The sequence below is a fragment of the Suncus etruscus genome, chromosome 2, assembly GCF_024139225.1.
Source record: "Suncus etruscus isolate mSunEtr1 chromosome 2, mSunEtr1.pri.cur, whole genome shotgun sequence".
Lineage (NCBI taxonomy): Eukaryota > Metazoa > Chordata > Mammalia > Eulipotyphla > Soricidae > Suncus > Suncus etruscus.
The window spans coordinates 131,844,667-131,870,396 of NC_064849.1; the positions used below are offsets into that span (position 1 = coordinate 131,844,667).

A 25,730-nucleotide genomic window follows, 5' to 3' on the forward strand; every position below is an offset into this window, starting at 1 on the left:
CCAGGGTGGTACACAAAACTTACTTTCCAAGCATGCCTGAGAGTCTGGGTTTAATCCCTCAGCATATGAAAAACAAGACAAAAGATCACAACCTGGAAAAGAACTCCAAAAAAGAACACAACTGTGCAAGTTAGACAGAAAGGCTTCAAACAATCCTAATGATGCTCAATAAAATGAGAATATTCAAAGAGAAATTCAACAGAGAACATATAAGAAAATTCCATATAGAAACTTAAAAACTAGAGATCACGATAGCTGAACTAAAAATACAATGGAGGAGAATCAACAGTAGAAAATAAAGTGTGCCTACTGGGAAGGTAACTGTCTAAATCTAAAATGTCTAAATCTAAAACTATCTAAATCAGAATGCCTCAATAGCTAATAAAAATTTAATTAAAAAATAAATAAAAGAAGAGTAAAATAAAATTTTAAAAAGGGTGTTCAAATTGAATTAGTGAGCTTAAAGGTAAAGCACTGAAAACCCATCCAAAAGATCAGCAAAGGAAGAAAAAATTAACAATAATGAAACATATAAGCTGTATGGGAAACTATCAAGAGGAAAACCATTTATATCATAGGAACAGCCTTAGGAAAAAATATGCTGTTAACAATTTTACTGAGTTTTAATTATGTAAAATATGTATTTTTCAAAAAGAAGACAAAACACCAAAATGTGTCGTGGAAGAGCAATTACAACATAGAAATAACATTTATAATATTTTTAAGATTCAAAATCTTACGTTATTTTTATTTATTTAAGCACCACAATTACAAACATGTTCGTAGTTGGGTTTCAGTCATGAAAAAGTGCAACCTTCCCACCATGAATGCACCAAATTCCTTCCTCCCCCACGCCCTCCTCTCTTGAGATAGGCCTTCTATTTCTCTGATTCACTACCATTATCATGATAGTTGTTGGTGTAGTTATTTCTCTAACTATGCTCACCAATCTTTGTGGTAAACTTCATATCAGGGGCTGCTCTTTTTAACCCTCATATCTATCGTCTCTGGGTATTATTACCATACTGTCTTTTATTTTTCTTAAATCCCACAGATGAGTGAGACTATTCTATGTCTATCTCTCTCCCTCTGACTTATTTCACTCAGCATAAAAGTTTCCATGTCCATTCATGTATAGGAAAATTTCATGACTTCATTTTTCCTGGCAGCTAAATAGTATTCCATTGTGCATATGTACCACAGTTTCTTTAGCCTCTCATCTATTGTTGGGCATCTGAGTTGTTTCCAGATTCTGGCTATCATAAATTGCATTGCAATGAACATAGGCATGCAAAGGGCAATTCTGTATTGTGTTTTTGTGTTCTTAGGGTATGTACTCCTAGGAGTGGTACAGCTGTATCATATTGGAATTTCTAGTTTCTTTTTTATTAAGAATATACATATTATTTTCCAGAAAGGCTGGACTAGATGGCATTCCCACCAGTAGTGAATGACAATTCCTTTCTCCTGACATCCCCGCTAGCATTGTTCTTAGTGATGTGTGCCAGTCTCTGTAGCAATAGATGGTACCTCATTGTTGTTCTGATTTGCATCTCCCTGATGATTAGTGATGTGGAGCATTTTTCATGTGCCTTTTAGCCATGTGTATTTCTTCTCTCCATTTTTGATGGTGTTAGATGTTTGATGTTTTGTTTCTTTCTTAAGTTCTGTCAAGTACCTTACATATTTTAAAAAACTCATCTTAGATAATTTAAAATGTTATCTTCAGGGGCAGTGGGGCTTTTGCTTTGCATGTGGCTGACCCATTAGGGAGGGCCGGAGAGACAGCATGAAGGTAAGGCCTTTGACTCACATGCAGAAGGTCAGTGGTTCGATCCCCAGTGTCCCATATGGTCCCCCAAGCCAGGACCAGGAGTGATTTCTGGGCACATTGACAGGAGCAACCTCCTGATCATCACTGAGTGTGGCCCAAAAAAAACAAAAGAAAAAATTCATTCTCAGGGCCAGAGCAATAGGGTGCTTGCTTGCCTTGTACATAGCCAAACTGGGTCTGATCCTCCTCACCACACATTTTCTCCAGATCCCACCAGAAATTATTCCTGAGAGCATAAACAGGAGTAACTCTTGAGCACTGCCTGGTTTGGACAAAGATAAATTCCTTATCATTTTCAGGTTACTTTTTGCCCTGAAAATCATAACCCAAGAAAACATAGACATCTAGCAATTGTAAATATTCATCAAAGTTTTGAGAAATTGAGACTCTAAGATCAGGAATCAGGGTCTAGCTAATTTACTATTTTGAAGAACTAGTTGTCTGGAAACAGGAAGGTATCAATGCAGTAAGATTGGGGAGTTAAGAGAACCTGCTAAACTTGTACCACCACTGAACATGCATCTTCTATTTTTTTTTGTTTTTGTTTGTTTTGGGGTCATACCCTGCATCGCTCAGGGGTTACTCCTGGCTCTATGCTCAGAAATCACTCCTGGCAGGCTCAGGGGATCTATGGGACAATGGGATATAAACTACTGACCTTCTGCATGTGAGGCAAACGCCTTACTTCCATGCTATCTCGCCAGTCCTTCATCTTCTATTTTTTAAGGAATACCAGTCTGGGTGAAATTGGAAGACCTAAATGGCAGCATAATCTCACTTTAGTCATATCTAATGCTTTCTGTCACATCTTCATCTAAACAACACCAGATATAGCTTATTTCTAATCCAGATTCTACACTTCTCTCAAATTAATTTAGACCGAGACTACTCCTTAAGTCTGGAAGTATTTTCTGCTTGTTTGGGGTGACACCTGGCAGCAATCAGGCATCAGTCTTGGCTCTGTGCTCAGAAATTACTCCTGGCAAGCTTGGGGGACCATGTAAGATGCCGGGGATCAAACCCAGGTTGGCTGTGTTCCCTACTCAATGTGCTATCAATCTGACCCTAGAAATATCTATATCAACAATAAACTACTGGCTTGCACCACTAATTTCTAAGAATCATTCCTAACATTTTAAATTTACTCACTTAAAAAGATAAAGGATCAGACCATCAAGGGTGGCTATAGGTGGCCGGCAGAGTTTGGACTTAAAAAATGGCAGTTTGAGTAAAGCTGAGGTACATGAACCCAGCCACAGCTGCCTGTCAATTGTGTGTAGAGTCTGGGGGAAAAATGCCCCAGTTTGAATCGAGCTGAGGTATGTGAGACTAGAAAGAGCACAACTACTACACTCTGAGGCTGTGCATTTCTTCCAGTCAAGGAGCTGCATCACAAAACATAATAACAGTACCATTCAACAAAGGTCACAATGGGAAAATACACAGAACCCAACCATATCTTGTGACTGAAGATGCTAGTTCTGGAGACCCAACCAACACCATCCACTACATAACCTCTCTTATCAGGACTTCAGAGAGAATATGTTAAGGATGTTCAAAAAAACTTAAAAAAAAAAAGGAATGGACAGCCTATAAGAATCAAGAGGGTATGAGAATAAAAATAAGAAAAATTCAACAGAAATATCAGCACTGAAAAACATGGGAAATGAAATGAAAGCCTCACTGGAAAAACTCACCAGCAGAGTAATGGCTGCTGATGACAGAATCAGATGTAGAAGATGAGCTGCACAACATCTCCATAGAACAGAAAAGGCTAGAAAGACAGAATCCAAGACAAAGAGCCAGTGGAGCACTGCTGCTCCATTCCACCCTAGGGCTCGCAAACTCCTCCTAGTCAAGGAACATCAGCACAAGACATAGAAAATATCACACTACAACCACAACAATGGGAAAACAACACAGGCTTCCACCATGATGAGAGAATGAAAATGGTAGTTCCAATAACCCCAAAACTACCAAACACCTATTTAGCCACTCAGCTAAGACTTTAGAGAAGACATATGGAGGATGTAGAGTAGGACCAAGTAGAATTCATTCTGGAGATGCAAGGATGGTTCAATATACACAAATCAATCAACATAATACACCAGATCAAAAAAAGAAAAATAAAAACCATATGATCATATCAATAGATACAGACAGAGAGCATTTGATAAGTCCCAACATCATTTATAATAAAATAATTTTTTTTATTGCCTAGCGGTAGGGTGTTTGCCTTTCACAGGGCTGATCCAGGATGAACCTTGGTTCAATCCCTGGAATCTCATATGGTCCCCCAAGCCAGGAGCAATTTCTGAGTGCACAGTCAGGAGTAACCCCTGAGCATCACAAGGTGTGGCCCAAAAAAACAAACAAACAAAAAAAAACAAAAAAAAAGAAATCTCAACAAGATAGGAATGAAAGGAACTTTTCTAAAAATAATCAAGGCCATTTACCACAAGCTATGGCAAATATTATACTCAATGGACATAAACTGAAAGCCTTTCTCTAAAATCTGCCACAAGACAATGCTGTCCCTCTTGCCACTCCTTTTCAACATAGTACTGGAAGTGCCTGCCATAGCAATCAAGCAAAAAAAAAAAAAAAAAAAAAAAAGATATCCAGGGCATCCAATTAGAAAAGAAGTCAAGCCAATATAGGATTCCGTAATGCCGCAAAACATGTCTCAAACTCAACTATCACCTGTTGTCTTCAAATACCCTTGTTTTCTTTTTAAAACATAAAAGGGTCACATGTATCTCTTTTTTATATCTCAGATGTATTCCCTTAACATCTATAACTCTTTTCAAATATCCTCATATAGAGACAATTTTGCCCACTAGATTAGTTATTTGATTGTTTGATTTTCCCCCTGTGAGATCTGTTTTATAAGCAATACTGGTATAAGAGTAACTCTGTATAGATTTCACGTTTATACCAAGTTACGGGAAATGTTGGACTTTATTCTTCGGCCCCCAGATGCACCAACAATATCTTGTGGCATTGCTTCTCTTTTGCATAGGCACATTAAAATGGGAAAATAATACATATGCAAACAAGTTCTTATCTAATAGAGATGGGAACACAAATTTGGTAATGTAATTAGGCCTTTTACCCTGAACATTGCCATAATGATTTGAATGGGCATCTCCCACACACACCTGAACAATGGATATCATCTATGGAAACAACCACAATTGTCTTTAACATTACCAGGATCCAAGCCTCTACCAGAGAAGATCTACCACTGCTTTGCATTGACTCACTCCAGAGTGCTCCCAACACCCAGGCAACTCAGCAACAGTCTGCATGCAGGGCAGATTGCTCTGCATTTAATGATATGCTGAAACTAGAGGATGCTCCACATCAGCCTGACATCGATGAAAGAAATACACAGAATCCAGAGTCTTTAAATTTAAGAACCTGATACCAACAATAGCTAAAGTGTGAAAGTTTCACCGGGACCTTGAGAATGACTGGAGTTAGATAGACTGGTATGCCTGGAACACAGAGTCTGTCTTATGCCAATAAACTTCTGAGGTGAGGTCTTTTTGTAATCAGGTCAAGGACTTTTTTTCCATTTTCTCCATTTTTCTGGAACTATGCAAACATTGGCGATTGCCACTATCACACCTTTACTGTCTGTCTTATGCCAATAAACTTCTGAGGTGAGGCCTTTTTGTAATCAGGTCAAGGACTTTTTTTCCATTTTCTCTATTTTTCTGGAACTATGCAAACATTGGCGATTGCCACTATCACACCTTTACTGTATTTTTTTTACTCTTATCCTTTAAGGAAAAAATACAACTTACTGAACTTAAAAACAAATTACTGTAGTAGAATGCCTGTCTCGAATACAGGCAGGGGATGGGAAGGGGGGAGGGGGTAATGTTGCACTGGTGAAGGGGGGTGTTCTGGTTATGACTGTAACCCAAATATGATTATATTACTTAAATAAAAAAATATATTAAAAAAAGAAAAAAATTAGAAAAAAAAAGAAAAAAGTCAAGCTCTCATTGTTTGCAAGATGACATGATACTATATTTAGAAAACCCAAAAGACTACCAAAAAGCTTCTAGAAACAATAGATTCATACAGCAAAGTGGTAGACTACAAAATTAACATGCGAAAATCTATGGCCTTCTTTTTTTTCCATTTTTTAAAATTTTATTTAAAGGAAATATATCACATAGTTGACACATTTGATCATAATACATTTGTTTCAGAAAGAACAAAGGCAAAATTATTTAAAAAATTTTTTTAAAAATTAACAAGATGAAAGAGGAAGAAAAGGTTCAGTAGCAAGTATATTTTTGAAAATCAATGAATCACCAATTAACTCATTAAATGCCTAGCAGAAGGTTTAATAAGCTTTACTACTTTTTTTTTTAAGGATAAGAGTTAAAGAAGTACAGCAAAAACACTGTTAGAGTGGCAATTGTTGTTTGCAAAGGCACAGCAAAATATAGGGGACAGGGAAAGGAAAAGCTTTGATCTAAATACAAGACCTTATCCCTGAAGTTTTCTGGCATAAGATCATTTCTAGGTTCCAGGCATACTAGGTTGTCCAACCCAAATCATTGTATGTAGTGCCAATAAACCTTTTTTTTTTTTCTTCTACCCGGTCGCTGTTGTTGGTATCAGATTTCTGTAAAGATCCTGAAATTTGTGCATATCCTACATCGAAGTCAGTATGATGTGGAGTGTCCTCTAGTTTCATCTCACAATTAGAGGGCAATGTGGATAGCCCTGCCCTGAAAGCAGATTGTTGTTGTTATGTCTTCTCAGCATTACGGGACCTCTCTTTGGAGTACGTCTATGGAGGGGGGCATCGGTAGTGTCTTCTGTGGTAGAGGATTGCTCCCAGGTGATATTATAGACAACTGTGGTTGTTTCGTAGATGGCATCCTGGTTCAGGGGTGAATGGACAATGCCCAATCTTCTGAAGCCTGAGCCAGGTCATTATGACAATGTTCAGGCTGTAAGATCCCACTGCATTACAAAATTTGTGTGTTCCTATCTCTATTACATAAGAACTTGCCTGTATGTATAGTATTTTCCCAATCAATGGCCTTCTTATACACAAATAATAGAGAAGAAAATGACATTTAAAAAAAATATCACTCACAATAGCACCACAGAAATTCAAATACCTTGAAGTCAATTTACCTAAAGAGGTGAAAGACCTATACAAAACAAACAAACAAACAAACAACAACCTATAAAACACTGCATCATTAAATAAAAGAGGACACAAGGAAATGGAGACATATATCCTGTTCGTGGATTATGCCGAGTAACATTATTAAAATGGCAATACTCCCCAAAGCAATATACATATTAATGCAATCCCTCTCAGGATATTCACAGAAATATATTTCAAATAAGTGAATCCCCACCCAACCCCCCGCCTGTATTCTAGACAGGCTTTCTATTTCCCTCGTACATTCTCATTATTAGGATAGTTCGAAATGTAGTTATTTCTCTAAACTCATCCCTGTTTGTGGTGAGCTTCATGAGGTGAGCTGTTACTTCCAGCTCTTTTCCTTTTGTGTCTGAAAGTTGTTATTGCAAGAAAGTCTTTCATTTTTCTTAAAACCCATAGATGAGTGAGACCATTCCGCATCTTTCTCTATCTCCCTGACTTATTTCACTCAGCATAATAGATTCCATGTACATCCATGTATAGGAAAATTTCATGACTTCATCTCTCCTGACAGCTGCATAATATTCCATTGTGTATATGTACCACAATTTCTTTAGCCATTCATCTGTTGAAGGGTATCTTGGCTGTTTCCAGAGTCTCGCTATGGTAAATAGTGCTGCAATGAATATAGGTGTAAGGAAGGGATTTTTGTATTATATTTTTGTGTTCCTAGGGTATATTCCTAGGAGTGGTATAGCTGGGTCGTATGGGAGCTCGATTTCCAGTTTTTGGAGGAATCTCCACATTGCTTTCCATAAAGGTTGAACTAGATGGCATTCCCACCAGCAGTGGATAAGAGTTCCTTTTTCTCCACATCCCCGCCAACACTGCTTGTTCTCATTCTTTGTGATGTGTGCCAATCTCTGGGGTGTGAGGTGGTACCTCATAGTTGTTTTGATTTGCATCTTCCTGATGATTAGTGATATGGAGCATTTTTTCATGTGCCTTTTGGCCATTTGTATTTCATCTTTGTCAAAGTGTCTGTCCATTTCTTCTCCCCATTTTTTATGGGATTAGATGTTTTTTTCTTGTAAATTTCTGTCAGTGCCTTGTATCTTTTGGATATTAGCCCCTTGTCTGATGGGTATTGAGGGAATAGTTTCTCCCACTCAGTGGGGGGCTCTTGTATCCTGGGTGCTATTTCTTTTGAGGTGCAGAGCTTCTCAGTTCAATATATTCCCATCTGTTAATTTCTGCTTTCACTTGCTTGGAGAGTGCAGTTAAAGAACTGATATTAGATCTGAAACTATAAAGTATACAGAAGAAAACAGAGGTAAAACACTCCATGACATTGAAACTAAAGTCATCTTCAAGGAAGAAACACTATTGTCCAAACAAGTGGAAGCAGAGATCAACAAATTAAACTGAGAAGCTTCTGCACTTCAAAGGAAATAATGACTAGCGTAAAAAGCTCATCCACAAAATTAAAGAAACTATTTACCCAATACCCATCAGATAAGAAGTTACTAACTAAGATATACAATGCATTGACAGAACTTTAAAAATCTAGCCCCATCAATATATGGGGAGAAGAAATGAACAGACATTTCTGCAAATAAATAACAGATGACCAAAAGGCACATGAAAAAATGCTACACATCACTAATCATCAGTGAGATGCAAAACAACAATGGAATATCATCTCACAACACAGAGAATGGTATAAATCACAAAAAACAACTGTTGCTGGTGTGGATACGGGGAGAAAGGGACTCTCATTCATTGTGCTGGTGGGAATGCCTAATCCAGCCTTTCTGGAAAATAATATGGATATTCTCCCCCCCCCCCAAAAAAAAAACCCCAACAACTAGAAATTGAGCTCCCATATGACACAGCTGTACCACTCCTAGGGATATATACTCTAGGAACACAAAAACACAATACAGAAATGCCCTCTGTACTCCTCTGTTCATTGCACCACTATTTACAATAGCCTGAATCTGGAAGCAACCCAGGTGTCCGACAACATATAAGGGGCTAAAGAAACTATGGTACATCTACACAATGGAAAACTATGCGGCTGTTAGAAAAAAATAAAGTGGGGGCCGGAGAGATAGCATGGGGGTAGGGCATTTGCCTTGCATGTGGAAGGACGGCAGTTAGAATCCCGGCATCCCATATGGTCCCCCAAGCCTGCCAGGAGTGATTTCTGAGCGTAGAGCCAGGAGTAATCCGTGAGCACTGCCTGATGTGACCCCAAAACAAAAATAAAACAAATAAAATAATGAAATTTGCTTATATATGGATGGACATGGAGCTTATTATGTTGAGTGTAATGAGTTAGAAAGAGAGGGATAAATATAGAATAATCTCTTACTCATCTGTGATCCCTCAGATATAAGGAAAATAAAAGACTGGAGATGATGTCTGAGGATAATAGAGATAAGGATTAGGAGGACCAGTTCATGGTAGGACCAGTTCATGTACTTGCCACAAAGAGTGGCGAGTACAGTTACAGTAGAGAAGTGCCAACTATGAAAAGTGCCCACTCTTAACAGTTGAAACTTATCTCTCTAGACAAAACTGGGTGCTGAAAGGAGCTAAAATGACATGCATGGCATCTTTTCATTAACAGCAGTGCAGTCCATAACTTCAAAAAATAAAAGAGTAAAAAGAGAGTGAGTGAAGTAAAATGCCTGTCCCAGAAGTAGGTGGGAGAGAAAATGGTATCAGGGAGAATGAGAGAAAAATTGGGGACATTGGTGGCAGGAAATATATACTGGTGAAGGTTGTTGTACATTGTATCACTGTAGCTCAATCATGAACAACTTTGTAGGCAAAAACCTTGTAACCATGCTGTTTAAACAAAAAGAAGTAAAAAAAAAAAGATAAAGGGCTTGGGGGAGGGTTTAAGGAGCATACAAGATCCCCAGTTTGACAGTTGATATATATGACCCACTGAGCACTGCCAGATGTAGTTCTTCAGGTTCCTGAGCCTCTCAAGTTAGTCCTAGTGGTCCTCAGCACTGCAAAGTTCAATCAGCACCATACCCTAGGTACTTACATTTCAATAAGCATCACTAGTAGTGGCTTCCTTCACACTGTGGGAGCCTCCTCCCCGGCCCCCAAAAAAGAAAAAGAGAGAATAGAAAACCTGTATAACCTTTGTGGGCTTTGAAATAAACAAGTACTTTAAGAGGAAAATAAATTAACAATGACCTTGGATGTCTGAAATAAAATTTTACTACAAAGTCCAATTACCTGCATCTTCAGGGGTTTTTATTTCAAACTTTAATAAATTTTCTTGCTTTTCTTCTATATCTTGTAGGACAGCACTGATTGTATGATGCTATCAGGTAAAAAATATTTTCAAACTTTATTATAAGAGGTTAGATGTTTCTATGACACACTGTATAGTAAAAGAAAATATTTCTAAAAATGTTAATTTCCCTTTATGCAAAATTTCATACATGCCTCATTTAACTATAATGAGATAAACGTTGCATATTTAAAAATAAATATGTATTGATTTATGTAGTAGATCTACTGCTGGAAAATATGAAGTAAGAATAGTTACCATGTAAATAACTATATTTACCATATAAATAATTTCTCACTGATTTCTGTTACTGATACATGTAACAAAACCTTAGACATAACATTTAGAGATCACACACATTATATTTAGTAACTTTATGCCTATGTGAATATAGTTGCAAACTATTAAACTAATTGTATAATTTTATATATGAAAACATCACTCTTTCAAACTCACCAAAGGGAAATAAGACTGCCTCTTTTATATCTTTGTCAATAATAAGTTTTCTGCCTGGAATGTGTTCAATTAATTCTGCACAGGTTCATACTTTGTGGAATTCTAGTATAAAATCAAACAGCCTGAATGTGAACCTACCTCTACCGCACCAAAGCTGGACAACTCTAGCAAGTTACTTCTTCTCTTCTTGCCTGACACCAGTAATATGTAAAATGCTTATGACAATATAGCACAGAATAAGGCTCTACAAATATTCCTAATTATTATACAAACCTTTATTAATCAAATCCAGATTGATATTATACTCTCAGAATTACTTGATCATACTGAGATATTATCAACAATCAATACAGATTAATACTTAATTTGTTAAATGTCTTAATACTCAATTTAGTATTAAGATAAAATGTCTCATATCATAATTCAAAATAATTATGTGGTAGAATCATGGCTTTTATCTATGTACATAGTTTCTATACTGCTGGATATAATTATTGCTTAATAAAGAGCAGTTGCTTGTATGCAACTGAACCCATTTCAATTTCAACAATGAATATGTTCCCTTGAGTACAATCAGGAGTGAATCCTGAACACAGAGCCAAAAGTACTTCTGGGTGTGGCCCAATAATCGCTGGTTAGCAATAAATGTTAACAGATGGATTGATTCATTATCTATACTATTATTATATATATAATATATATACTATACTATTATATACTATAATTCATTATCTATACTATATATATAGTCCCAATACATATTAAGTTTTTTAATGTGTAGGTTTGTGCAGCCAGGGTAATAGCACAGCAGTAGAGCATTTGCTTTGTTTGCGGCCAACCCAGGTCCAATCCCTGGAATCCCATACAGTCCCCTTGAACCTGCCAGGAATAATTTCTGAGTACATAGCCAGGAGTCACCCCCCAGTACTGTGTGTTGCTTAAAAACAAAAAAAGTGCAGATTTTAAACTATGTTTAAACTTTTAAACTATGTTTTATCTGAAATATGGAAACACATACAATAAACCCATCCTATTTGTGGAAAAGCAACATCACTACTTCTTTTACCTTATACATCAAAGTGAAACTACTATAAAATATCAATATGCCAAACAAGTGAAATTAATTTTTTTAGGGTGAATGACAATGGTTAATAAATCAAACTAAGGTCAGAATTTGTGCCCTGGCTCGGCATCTATCTCCAGATTAAAGAAAAGAAAACCTTTCTTGGTAATAACAGTCCCTTTTGTTCATGTCAATATAGCTAGTCCCTGGTCTCAGATACCATGAAATACACCTTTCATTTCATACCAGTTCCACATTCCACCAACAAGTCACCAGCATAAGGTACAGCAAAAGTACTTCATGACAGCCTGTTGGCAAAAGACATAACCTAGAATATCTCTGGAACAGTTAGCTTATTTTGCCTCTGACAGCTTGTTTGCAATTTTATTTTATGATATAGCATAGTGTTATTATGTAGTGTTATGTGATCTCTAAATTGGGATTAAGAATTTTTTAAGCCTCTCTTAATGTAACTAAGACAATAATGACAAATTTTTAGATTTTTCTTTTTCTTTCTTTCTTTCTTTCTCTTTTTGGGTGGTGGGTGAGTGCTGAGAATCCAAACCTAGGATTTAACGCATACAGGGAGAAAGTACTACACCCTGGTCCTGAAGGTGGTGGCAGTGGTGGTGGTGGTGATAGTAGTAGTAGTAGTAGTAGTAGTAGTTGTAGTAGTAGTAGTTGTAGTAGTAGTAGTAGTAGTAGTAGTAGTAGTAGTAGTAGTAGTTGTAGTAGTAGTAACAATAATAATAAGCCACAAACAAGGGAACTCTGAGAGGGCAGAGAATACCATCTAAGTATTTAGTGAATGCCAATATCAGTATTGCTGCTACTTCTATAGTAATATATCTACCTGGCCACTAGGAAGATTGTCTCCAAGGTCTCCTTTGTATGAGTTATAGGCAGCACCAAACTGAAACCATCTTATTTCCTTTGTATCTGGTCACAGAATCATCCCTCATCCATTTGATTTAAAATTTACAACAGTCAAAAGCAATTTACATCTAGCAAAAACAAAATTTAATTATGTTTAAGTCCTCATTTCTCTTGAGTTTTCCTTTTCAAAAAGTTGGTTTTCCTATTTCATCCTTTCTCCTTCTGTTAGCTCTATCTATATACTTTATTACTGAAAAACATTTGAAATTCAATGAGAGAATGCATGCCTTGAATTTATGAGATGCTGGGCTCAATTTGTCACCCTTCTCTTCCTGCAAAAACCCATTAGAAACATTTGAACAATAAACCTTTTCTTTTTTTTTTTCTTTTGGTTTTTGGGTCATACCGCAGTGCTCAGGGGTTACTCCTGGCTCCATGCTCAGAAATAGCTCCTGGCAGGCTCGGGGGACCATATGGGATGCTGGGATTTGAACCACCATCCTTCTGCACCTAAGGCAAACGCCTTACCACTCTGCTATCTCTCCAGCCCCAATAAACCTTTTCTAAAAAATATATATATATATATAAACCAACCAACCAATTAGAAGGAGCCATATGGAATGACTGAACCTGGATAGACCATATGTAAGGCAAACACCCTACTGCTGTGCTATTGTTCCTGCCCACAATTTACTGGTTTTCAAAATGAAGCTCTCAGAGGCTTATTGAGGATTTGGGACAAACAAAAGCTAGATATTTAATGTCCACACAGAAAAGTAGATACAGGGATATAATTCTGTGGTACCCAGTAAAAAACAAACATACAAAAACAAAATAACAAAGAATGGAGTCCTGCACAAAGAAGTGGGTGCTTTGTAAGTTACTATGAAAACTCTATTTGTCATCTACCCAAAGTTTTGGTTAGAAAATTATAAAGCCATACCAAAGTCGCACACATGTACATAAATAATTAAATGTTCACTATTTGTATGCTTTGGGAATTTAAACTGAAAAGAAATCAGACAAGAACTGGGTACTGAAAGGAGGTAACGTTATGTCCATGATACCCCCTTCAGTAACCACATTGCAAACCAGTTTATAAAAAGGGAACAAAGGGAAGAGCGAAAAGGAGGAGGGAAGAGAGAGGGATAGTGAGGCAGAGAGAGGCAGAGAGCTAGAGCAGCAGAAAGGGGAGTAAAAAAATATCTGCCCCAAAGGCAAGCAGGCAGGCAGGAGGGGAGGAAGCAAACTGGGACACTGCTGGAGGGAAATGTGCACCAGTGAAGGGATGGGTGTTAGACATTGTACAATTGAAACTCAGTCATGAACAACTTTGTAACTGTATCTCACAATGATTCAAAAAAAATTTTTAAATAAAAATATAAAACAGGAAATCAGCATTGAAACTTAAAAACCTCTAGGGATCCAGCAGAGGAAAATACTAAATACAAAATCAAGGCACAGCAAAATTCCCAGAGTTGGGCCCGAGTGATAGTGCAGAGGCAAGGATATAAATATTTGCTATACGCAATAGACCAGGGTTCAATCCCTGGTACCACCTATTGTTCATTGCCCCCTCCCCCCAAGCATCACCAGGAGTGATCCCTGAGCACAGAGATAGGAGTAAGCTCTAAGAGCTGCTGGTGTGGTTCAAAAACACAAGCTCATAATAAAATATTTTCAGAGTAAACAATCTTTTCTTAGAGTAAATCATCTTCCATAAAATGAGATTATAATAAAGATTATAAATCCAAAATATTTAAAAAGATATCACTTTGATCTTATTGAATTCTATAAGGCAACATTAAAATGTTATTGTTTTATTATTATCATTATTGTTATTGTTATTATTTGGATATTGGGATTCAAACTCAGAATTTCATATGTGAAGCAGGCACCTTGAGATATATTATTAAACCACTTTTTAAAAGTTAGGAAAAATAACATGGACTTACTAGCAAAAAACAGTAATGGAAATTAAACACAGTGTATGGGTCAACAGTTTTTCACTTTGTAGATCTCCAAATGCTTAAAATTAAGAGCAATCTACCAATAAGCAATTGGCTAGGCCTCAGAATAATATTAACTAAGCTGAAGAATGGAAAAATTTTAACTTCACTCACCACAGGATGGATTTCTTCTGTCTGTCCTTGGTGTGTTAGAAAGGGTGGATCAATAGTCTTGTGGTCATCACAAAAATACTGCTTATGTCTTTTTGTCCGAACTAAAGGAATTTGAAGTTTGAAAATAAAATTAAAAACATAATTAAAATGTATAACAACTTAGTTTATATCAATTGTAATGGTGAAAGGAATAGAAATAGTCTACAATTATAAAATACCAATTTGTCAACACCTCAGTTTTACTATCAATTGATTATAGTTAACATTTACTGATTTCTCACAACATTCCAAGAATCAAACTCTTATCCCTGGGTCATCTTATTCATCACATGAACCCTGTGCAACAATTTATATTCATTTACAGAAAAGGAAATGAAGCTTCAAAAGATTTAAAAAAATGGTCTAATGTCACACTGCTAGTATTGAAAACAGATTGGAAATAATTCACTCTGTCTGCAAAGTTCTCTCTATAATCCTACTGAGATTATTCTCATTCTTTTTTTTGCCATGTAATTTTTCATCATACTTTCATCCTTTTTATGTGTGGAGTATCTAACAATACCTCTCTTGTGACTGTATTTGTATTTTTCTCATTGTCTAAAACATTAAAAATTTTGTAGATATATTTATTAATCTTTTAAAAAAACTTTGCTCATTTTTACCCCCTGCTGTACCAGGGATCAAATTGGGGTTGGCAACATGCAAGGCAAGCACTTTAATACCTTTACTCTCTCTGGCGCAGGTAATTTGTTTTATTTTATTATTTAGAGGAAGGCTTCTTCAGGATATTCTTTTTTTTTTTTTTTTTTTTCTTTTGGAGGTGACAGGCCACACCAGGCTGCACTCAAGGGTTACTCCTGGCTCTGTGCTCAGAAATCGCTCCTGGTAGGTTCACGGGACCATGTGGGATACCGGAGATCAAACATGGGTCCATCCTGGGTTGGCTGCGTGCAAGGCAAATGCCTTACACCTGTGCTATCACTCCGGCCCCATTTCTTCAAGTTATTCATTAATCTTTTGGGACAGAGAAAGGAGCCCCTTCTGCCATGTTGGTGTTGTTTTCTAATTATTTAATGCAATATAAAATTTATCTAAATGTGAAAATTAGCTAGTATAGTTTAGCTGTATATTCTCTAAATATCCTTTCACTATATTTACATATATTATTCATATACTTTGTTAACAAATATTAGAATATTAGAGTCTTTAAAAGTTGGCATCAATTCTGATTTTGCTTAATCATTACTAAAATCTTAGTTGTAGAGATATTAAAGTAATGTTTTCCTTTCCGGTCCCAGGACAACTAATCTGTATAAGTTTAATACACATTTATCTAAGTCCCAATGTTAGGAAAATTAAAGTTTGTTTATTAAATAATTGAGATTAATTCCATTATGTAGTTACAATTCAACAAGATTATAAAATTTATAAATCACACAAAGCTTGGAAATGCTAATATATAAAAATAAACGCTTTTGAAAAGTTTAATAAACTTAAAGTATCTATCCAGTTATAAAATTACTTACATCATAAATATAGATATTTAGTTTTTCTGAGCAGAAGGATATACCTATTTATAATAGGTATCAATACTGGCATACATACCAGTGTCCACAGAATTACTTTCATCTCTGTCATCAGTCTCAATAGCACCATAAGATTTTCGTGGTTCTTTCATTGTCTTATCACCTGTTTCATCCAAAGCAGCCTTACGTTTTTTATTATTTGTTCTGTGTTTCAGTAGAATATCAGCTGCCTAAAGGTATTTTACAAAATAATTACTATTATTACTGGTACCAAGGATCACACATGCCAGGGAAGTATTACTGCTGAGTTATATCCCAGGCCCCAAAGTATCTACTTTTTTTTTTTTTAGATTTTGGGTCACACCCATCTGTGCTCTGTGGTTACTCCTGGATGTGCACTCAGAAATCACTCCTGGAGGGTCTTGGGAGACCAGATGGGATGCTTAGGATGGAACCCGAGTTGAGGCGTGCAAGGCAACCACTATGCTGGTGCTCTGGTTTCAAAAAGTATCTGCTCTGTAGACAATTAGGATGATAAAAATTCTGCTTTCGTTACAAGAACAACTAACTACCAATAATCAAAAGTTACTCCAAAAATAGTTTTCAAAGAAAGTCTGACTAAGAAAACCTTTATTAAATTTGATGTAACAGCTGTAAACTGAACCACTGATTAGGCCTAATTTGTCCTCACAGACTAGATACAAAGACATGAAATAACTAGGTATGGCCCCTGTTCATTAAAATAAACAGGTATGACTTATATGCAGGATTTAGTCTATCTCTTTAACAGTCTTTAGTCTACTCCAAAGATACTAGACATTAATGTTAAGAAGAAAATAACAATAATTTCATAACTAAATGACAATCATCAGACACAATTGAATACAGTTGTATTTGGGCTATAATTTAGGTATATTAGTAGTTCAGAAGATTTCTCGTGGAAGCCTGGGAACCCAATATCTATATAATAATGTCTATGGAAATTACATGAGACAGTTCAATGGGTAGTGATAACATTTCATACTCAGCTGCTTAGGTCACACCCAGCAGCACTCAGGGGTTACTCATCGTTCTAAGCTCAGAAATCGCTCCTGGCAGGCTTGGGGGACCATATGGGATGCTGGGATTCGAATCACTGACCTTCTGCATGCAAGGCAACGCCTTACCTCCATACTCTCTCTCTGGCCCCAACATTCCCAAAATATAAAAGACAAAAGAAAACTTGAAAGTCATCTATTCTTAGGCCATATTTCTAATAATGTAAGAGGAAAAAATATAAAGTTTATGGAAAGGGAAGTTTAAGTGATTCCTAAAAGTTTATTTTTAAGAATTACAAAGTTATGAGGCCAGAGTGAGGACACACAGCGGGTGCAGAGTTTGCTTTGCATGTGACTGACCCAGGTTCAATCCCCAGCATATGGTCACCTGAGCCTGCCAGGAATAATTTCTGAGTACAGAACCAGGAATCACTCCTAAACATGAAAGGTATGGCCCCCAAACTAATAACAATTACAAAGTTAGAGTTATTTATGACTGAAAAATTCTTAAAATTTTCTTATTCTATGAATAATGACTGTTTGGCTTTTGTGTTAAAAACAGGCTTTTCCTGAGCATGTCGGGAATAACCAAACCCATTAAAAAAAATGGGGTCTGGTGGTATGAAAGGCACTCTCATCCACTGCTGGTGGGAATGCCCCCTAGTCCAACCCCTATGAAGAACAGTCTGGAGAGTGCTCAAGGAACTCAGAATTGAGCTGCCATTTGACCCAGCAATTGCTCTCCTGGGTATCTACTCCCAAGCTGGAAGGACATTCATCCCCAAATATGTGTGCACCCCACTATTTATCGCAGCACTCAGTATAATAGCCAAGTCCTGGAACCAACCTCGATGCCCAACAATAGATGAGTGGATCATTAAGATGTGGTATCTATACACAATGGAATACTACATGGCAGTAAGAAATGATTCAATCAGACTTTGCAGCAACATGGATCGACCTTGAACATATTATGTTAAACGAAGTAAGTCAGAAGATGAAAGATAAACACAGAATGATAGCACTATTCTGAATCAACTAGAAACTACACCATATATACAACTAATATTCAAAGATCAAATAACAGGACTTAACAGGGTAGAAACTCCGAACACTGAAATACTACACGTATACTGGGCAAAAGTGCCCAGAACACATGAAAGAGGAACATCATAAACTCTTGACCATACATTAAACCATAAAGAAACCAACATCTGCAGAAACAGCAGCGTAGAGTGAACAGGTATGTAATCAGCCTGATACTGCAAAGGCTCATAATAACCTCTTAGGGATCTTATACAAGATTAGAGGTAAAGAATACCACGGGAAATCACTGACTACAACTGAAGTATTTCAAAATAATAGGTATTAATGCCTTAAGCTTAATATATTCAAAATAACCTCTCAGCTTTTCTGTTCACAGGTGTTCTTGGATACAAAGGATGGACAACCTAAGATGGCATCTCAGAGCTAAGCCACACAAGATACCATACCCAGGTTGCGTTACAAAATTGTCCGGACAAAACTTTTTTTTTTTTTTTTGTTTTTTGGGCCACACCCGGTAACGCTCAGGGGTTACTCCTGGCTATGTGCTCAGAAGTTGCTCCTGGCTTGGGGGACCATATGGGACACCGGGGGATCGAACCGCGGTCCGTCCAAGGCTAGCGCAGGCAAGGCAGGCACCTTACCTTAGCGCCACCGCCCAGCCCCCGGACAAAACTTTTTAACACACCCTTTATCTCTAGGGCATACCTTCTTTTAGGACCTGAAGCATGTGACCAGCCAGACCACCAAAGCAGCAACGGTGACCTGCAGACTTATACTAAGGGGCCCACTCATCGTACATATTCAAGCAAAATGACATGCACCCGCTCTTTTCACCTCTCTTCTCACTACTCTCTTCCTTTTATTTTTTATTCCCTATTTAATCTTATTTTCCCCTTTCTTCCTTTCTGCCCCTTCCAAATACTCTCCCCTATACCCCTTCCAGGAATCCCACTACCCCTTCATCCCTCAATCCCATCCAGATTTTCCAATTTATTAAAACTCTTCACCCTCAGTTCTTAATCTATTAGGCATCAAGACTGACCTCCTACCCCAATGAACCAGTACCCAGCATCTGAGCGAAAGGACATCCACTCAAACCCACACCTCTTCCCCGGCAGGAAAAGACAACCAACACCCGTACTGACTCATGCTGTGTGACTCTCCTACCAATTTATCCTAACTGTTGTGGACTGTATATGGACTGTTGCTGGATACCAGACTTAGCCCTAAAAGAACTCCCATTGCAAGAACTTTACACAAGACCACCCCTCAAATCTTTTACCAATCTCAGGAAGGGCAGGGTGTGCGATGAAAAGGTGCCTGGGAACCCACACCCCACAAGAAAATCTCAAAAGGCAATGGGGAAACATATACTTCCATCATAAGTATAAGACCTGCTAATACGCATGTATATGGAAATGTAAGAAAATACTATGCCTGTAATGTTTAAGGAGTTATGTAAGTTTTATGGCTTTAGATTGCCTTGTGTACTGTTAAGAAATATTATAATGTGTTACAATCTGGGGACTTGAGGGACAAAGTAATTGTACATGGATTCTGTCTTATTTATCTTAATGTTCTTTGGCTGAAATTTCAAAGTTAAGATATCAGCAAGGGGACTTCTGAGAATTATGTTATGGGTGATTGTCCTTCCACTGTAACTTTACCTTGTCCTCTTTCTTTGCACCCTTGTTCTCATAATTAAAAATAAAAATTAAAAAAAAAGACCTGTGTAACACTAGCTCTTTATTTTTTATTTTATTTTACTTACAATCATTTTTCACTATACATATGTGAGCAAATATATATTTTTTATTTCTATTTTTATGTTTTTTGGGTGTGTGACTTGTTTCTCTGTTCTTTTCACCCCCAAATGCACCGGCAATATAATGAAGCACCATTTCTTCCTGCAAAGGCACACTAAAAAAGGGGAAATCCCACGAATATAAACAAGCTCTTATCTACTAGAGATAAGAACTCATACTTATTTACAATACAGGGGAATCTCCCACCTTGAAAATATGTCATGTAGACCCATCTTAGACGCCAGGAGATTATACACCAACCATCCAGACTTCAATCCTGAACCCCAGACAGAATCAACACAGTTCTTCACAACAGCTACAGGAACCAAAGACCACCTGGGACATCCTGAATACTACTCGATCTCCAACATGTGCCAGTTCTAATATGAGATCCCGACAACGAGGAAATTGGGAACAAATGGACATAAGAACAGGTTATCCTACCTTACCAACTAATGATAAAACAAAATTGGAAGACTTACCACACTATGGGCTGTGCAAAAGCCAAGAACGTGATCTACTGATGACTGGCTGATAGAACCATGACCGGGCAGTATGTATTCTGGGACCAACAAGAAAGCCCTAGTCTAGGGTCTGGTCTACGTCCTGGATAACAAATATGACCTCCAATGCCAGAATCCTGACTGAGGCAATTGCAACTGAACGGGTCTTCTGGAATCATAATGAAAGACGATATCCCAGACTCCATCCGAGCTTCAGCGCAAGGGCCAAGACTACTAACCACAGAAGACAGATTAAAATGACATCGAGGAAACAGTACTTCTAAAATCACAAAGAAAGTCATCATCATAAGTTCCACTCCTTGACCTGTGCACAGACTGAGACCCCTAGATTTAGAGGTCTGTCTTTATCATCCAGATCAGAGCAGAAGTCTCCCATACGGCACAAAAACACCAAGGGGAGAGTAAATGAACGTGAAAGGAGTCTATAGATAATCCCATGACAATATATTCCAAGGGTAGGGAAACCCTGTATCTCTTAGGCCAAGGGAATTCCCGTTTCGGATGACCCCAACATTTACTGTGCCTATGCAGGGAGTGGGGAGAGACAAAAAACACTAAATAATCCTTTTTTTTTTTAATTTTTTATTATTTTTTTATCTAGTTTTGATCGAATTCTTTGTTTTGGGGTAAATATTGAAGTAGTTGTCCATTTTTAATTATATATTTACTTTTTCTTTCTTCTTTTCTCTTCTTCCTTCTTGTGCCTTGTCATATTTCCTATCTCAAGACCATAGCAACTATGTGGTGCGTATTTTTATGGCTGCAGTGCTCACTGAATATTTTATTTGATTCCTCTTTTTGAACTGCTGTGGTGTTTCACCACCTTCTTTTCCCCATCGTCCCTCAAACCAAGGATGAGAGCCTCTAGAATGACTCTGCTCATAGTCGGCATAGTTGATTTTTATCCCATTATATTATCTTTCTCTTCCTCAAACAAATCCACATAACTTGATCTTTCTAGTTCCACCTCCCAACTAGAGGGGGCAATAATGGAGGCACCAAGACCAAACAGTTATAAGCCTACTAAGTAATTAACTAGACACAGAGGGGACTACGCATTCTAGCAGCCTCTGGGGGGAAGAGTGGAGGATATGGGAGGCAGGATGGGAGTGGTTGTGGGAGGACAATTCAGTGGTGGAAATTCCCCTGATTCAATGTAAATATGTACCTGGAATATTACTGTGAACGATATGTAAGCCACTACAATTAAAATAAAAATTATGTTAAAAATGGGGTCTGGTCACAGAAACTGGATTTATAATAAACTTTTATTTGGAGGTTTTGGGGGAGGCTTTTGGACCATTCCTGGTGATGTTCGGGGTTTACTCCTGAATCAGAACTCAGGAATTCCTCCTGGTGGTGCTTGGAGGACCATAATGGATGCCAAGTTGGCTGCATGCAAGTCAAATACCCTACCTGCTGGACTATGCTCTGGCCTTTAACTTCATTCGAAAATCTTATATTGCCTGTTATTTACTATATATTGGGGTATTTGATTAATAGTCACTCAAAGTCCAAGTTCTGTCCCTTTCTGTGTTGTTCTTTCTTAGATCCTATATAACCGACATCATCTTCTATTTGTCTTCATCCTCTGGTTTCATTCATTTTGCAATATTATTTCAAGTTCCATTCCAGGTGCTGGTAAAACATGGTCTATTCTTTATTTTAATAGCTGAATAATATTTCACTGTATATACAGATAACCTGTCATAACGATTTTGGATTATTCCCGTATCTGTGAGTATACAAATAGATACATATACACACGTTTGTTATTGTACCTTTTACATACATTTCCAAGTATTCAGGGAGTCATGTGGTACTCAGGGCCTCACAGTGTAATGTGTTCTACCACTTTAAGTCACATCCCTGGATTTTCATATTCTGGGCTACTGTAAATATGCAGTATGTACTTAGGTGTGCTTATATTATTTTCTATTTAAATGTTTTATTCTTCACATACCTAGGAGAGGAACTGCTGGATCAGTGGCAGAGGAGGGTTTCCTTCTATGCACCCTGCTAGTACTTGTCTCTGTCCTTTTTTGAAATAGATTAATCTCACAGGAATATAGTGGTATCTCATTGTTGTTTTATTATTGGATTGGTGGGAGGTGCTAACAAGCATTGCTAAGGAGACTGAGGAATCTCACCTTGGTCAACCAACCTAGTAGTTCAAAGAGGATGAGGATGTGAAACTGCTTGGGCCCTGCAGTGCCAGGGATTATCGAGGTCACCCCAGGGGTGCTTGGGAATTTCAGAGATGATCAGGGACCGTGTAGTTAGTGCTAGGAAAGAACTAGACTCATGCATCCTAACTGCTATACTTTCTCCTCACCATTAACTGTTTTAATTTGCACTTTTTTGAGAAAATTAGCATTTTTTCCATGTGATGGTAAACCATCTGTATGTCTCCTTTGGTGAACACTCTCCTTAGACTTCAGGGTTTGCTTTATTTTTTTTTCCAGTGCTGAGGATTGCACCCAGGGGTGCCCTTACATTACGAGGCAAGTGCTCATTGCTATCTCATTACAAGTCCCTGTTGTTCTGAATTTCTTCTGTATCATACATATTAGCCTTCTGTCAGATATATGCTGTAAGAATTATTTTCTCTTGTTCTGTATGATATCTTTTTGCTTTATTAATAGTTTATTTGCCTTTTCAGTTTGAGATCATTTCATTTGTTTGCATCTCACTTGCCACTGAGAGTCAATCTCTGAAGACAACATAAAAATCAATTATCAGGTAGAAGTATAATATAGTGGACAGAGTGCTTGTCTTACAAGTGGCTGATCTGGGTTTGATTCCAAACATCCCGTATTGATCTCTGAGCACCACCAGGAGCGATTCCTGAATGCAGACTCAGGAGCAAATCCTAAGCATTACCAGGTGTGGCCTCAAAACCAAATTTAAAAAGCAAACAATGGGCGGAAGTGTCGGGGAGGAGGGTCGGTAAAAAAAAAAAAAAAAGCAAACAATGACCATCAAGTGTTTTCTATATATTTTTTCATGCTTTTGTGGTTTTGTGGTTCAAGGTCGAACATCTAGATTTTTACTACATTTTGAGTTAACTTGGTTTTGTGCCCAAAATATGGTCTATCCTTGAGAATGTTCCATGTGTGCTTGAGAAGAATGTGTTTTCAGTTTTCTGGAAGTAGAGAATGCTAAAAATATCTATTAAGTCCATCTGATCCAACTTCTTATTTCAGGGTGTTCTTTCTTTGCTGACTTTCTGGCTGGATGATCTTGTTGTTCTTCCTGTTTATGGTCTTTTCCCAGGCTAATTTATAGTTAGTTGCTTTGTATATTTTGATGCTCCTTCATTAGGTGCATATCTGTTAATTAGAAAAAACTGCAGATGGATCAATGTCCTAATCTAAGGACATAAATTCCTCCTTGTCTCTTGATGAAGTTTTTTGTTAGAACTCTATGTTAACTGATATAACAGTCCCTGTCTTGTTAAAGCTACCATGTGCCTGCATGATTGTTTTAGTCTTTTTCCTTTTTTTTTTTCTTTTTCCGTTTTTAAAAAAAAAAACTTTTTTTCTTTAAACATCTTGATTACAAATATGATTGTGTTAGGCTTCAGTCATGTAAAGAACACTCCCCCCCTTCACCAGTGCAACATTCCCAACACCAATGTCCCAAATCTCCCTCTATCCCACCCCACCCCCTCCTGTACTCTAGACAGGCTTTCCAGTTCCCTCATTCATTCACATGACTATGGTAGTTCTCAGCGTAGTTATTTCTATAACTGCACTCACCCCTCTTTGTGGTGAGCTTCATGAAGTGAGATGGAATTTCCAGCCCTCCTCTCACTGTCTCTGAGGATTGTTGCAAAAATGACTTTTATTTTTCTTAAAACTCATAGATGAGTGAGACTATTCTGTGTGTGTCTCTCTCTCCGACTTATTTCACTCAGCATGATAGACTCCATGTACATCCATGTATAGGAAAATTTTATGACTTCATCTCCCCTGACGGCTGCATAATATTCCATTGTGTATATGTACCACAGTTTCTTAAGCCATTCATCTGTTGAAGGGCATCTTGGTTGTTTCCAGAGCATGGCTATTGTGAATAGTGCTGCAATAAATATAGGTGTGAGGAAGGGGTTTTTGTACTGTATTCTTGTGTCCCTAGGAGTGGAATAGGTCGAATGGGAGCTCAATTTCCAATTTTTGGAGGAATCTCCATATCAGTTTCCGTAGACGTTAGACTAGACGGCATTCCCACCAGCAGTGGATAAAAGTTCCTTTCTCTCCACATCCCTGCCAGCACTGATTGTTCTCATTCTTTGTGATGTGTGCCAATCTCTGTGGTGTGAGATGGTATCTCATTATTGTTTTGATTTGCATCTCCCTGATGGTCAGTGATGAGGAGCATTTTTTCATTGCCTTTTGGCCATTTGTATTTCTTTTTTATCAAAGTGTCTATTCATTTCTTCTTCCCATTTTTTGATGGGATTAGATTTTTTTTCTTGTAAAGTTCTGTCAGTGCCCTGTATATTTTGGATATTAGCCCCTTATCTAATGGGTATTGGGTGAATAGTTTCTCCCACACGGTGGGTGGCTCTTGTATTCTGGGCACTATTTCTTTTGAGGTGCAGAAGCTTCTCAGCTTAATGTATTCCCATCTGTTTATCTCTGCTTCCACTTGTTTGGAAAGTGCAGTTTCCTCCTTGAAGAAGCCTTTAGTTTAAATGTCATGGAGTGTTTTACCTACGTGTTGTTCTATATACCTTATGGTATCAGGCCTTTTTATACACCAATAATGATAGGGAAGAGATGGACATCAAGAAGGCAATCCCATTCACATTAGTGCCACACAAACTCAAATATCTTGGAGTCAACTTGACCAAAGACGTGAAGGACCTATACAAAGAAAACTATAAAGTCCTGCTCCAAGAAATAAGAGAGGACACAGAGAAATGGAAACACATACCCTGCTCATGGATTAGCAGGATTAACATCATTA

The 25,730-nt window shown here is 37.5% G+C and overlaps 1 protein-coding gene across 1 annotated transcript in view; it reads right to left on the minus strand.

Moving 5' to 3' along the window:
- ANKRD31 (ankyrin repeat domain 31) overlaps window positions 1-25,730 on the minus strand; it is a 114,715-nt gene that overhangs the window by 20,934 nt on the left and 68,051 nt on the right. The window contains exons 18-20 of the mRNA XM_049769077.1: window positions 16,420-16,573; window positions 14,818-14,930; window positions 10,242-10,329 (exon numbers count right to left, since the gene is read on the minus strand). Of these exons, the coding sequence (XP_049625034.1) occupies window positions 10,242-10,329; window positions 14,818-14,930; window positions 16,420-16,573 (355 nt within the window). The remainder of the gene's footprint in view (window positions 1-10,241; window positions 10,330-14,817; window positions 14,931-16,419; window positions 16,574-25,730) is intronic.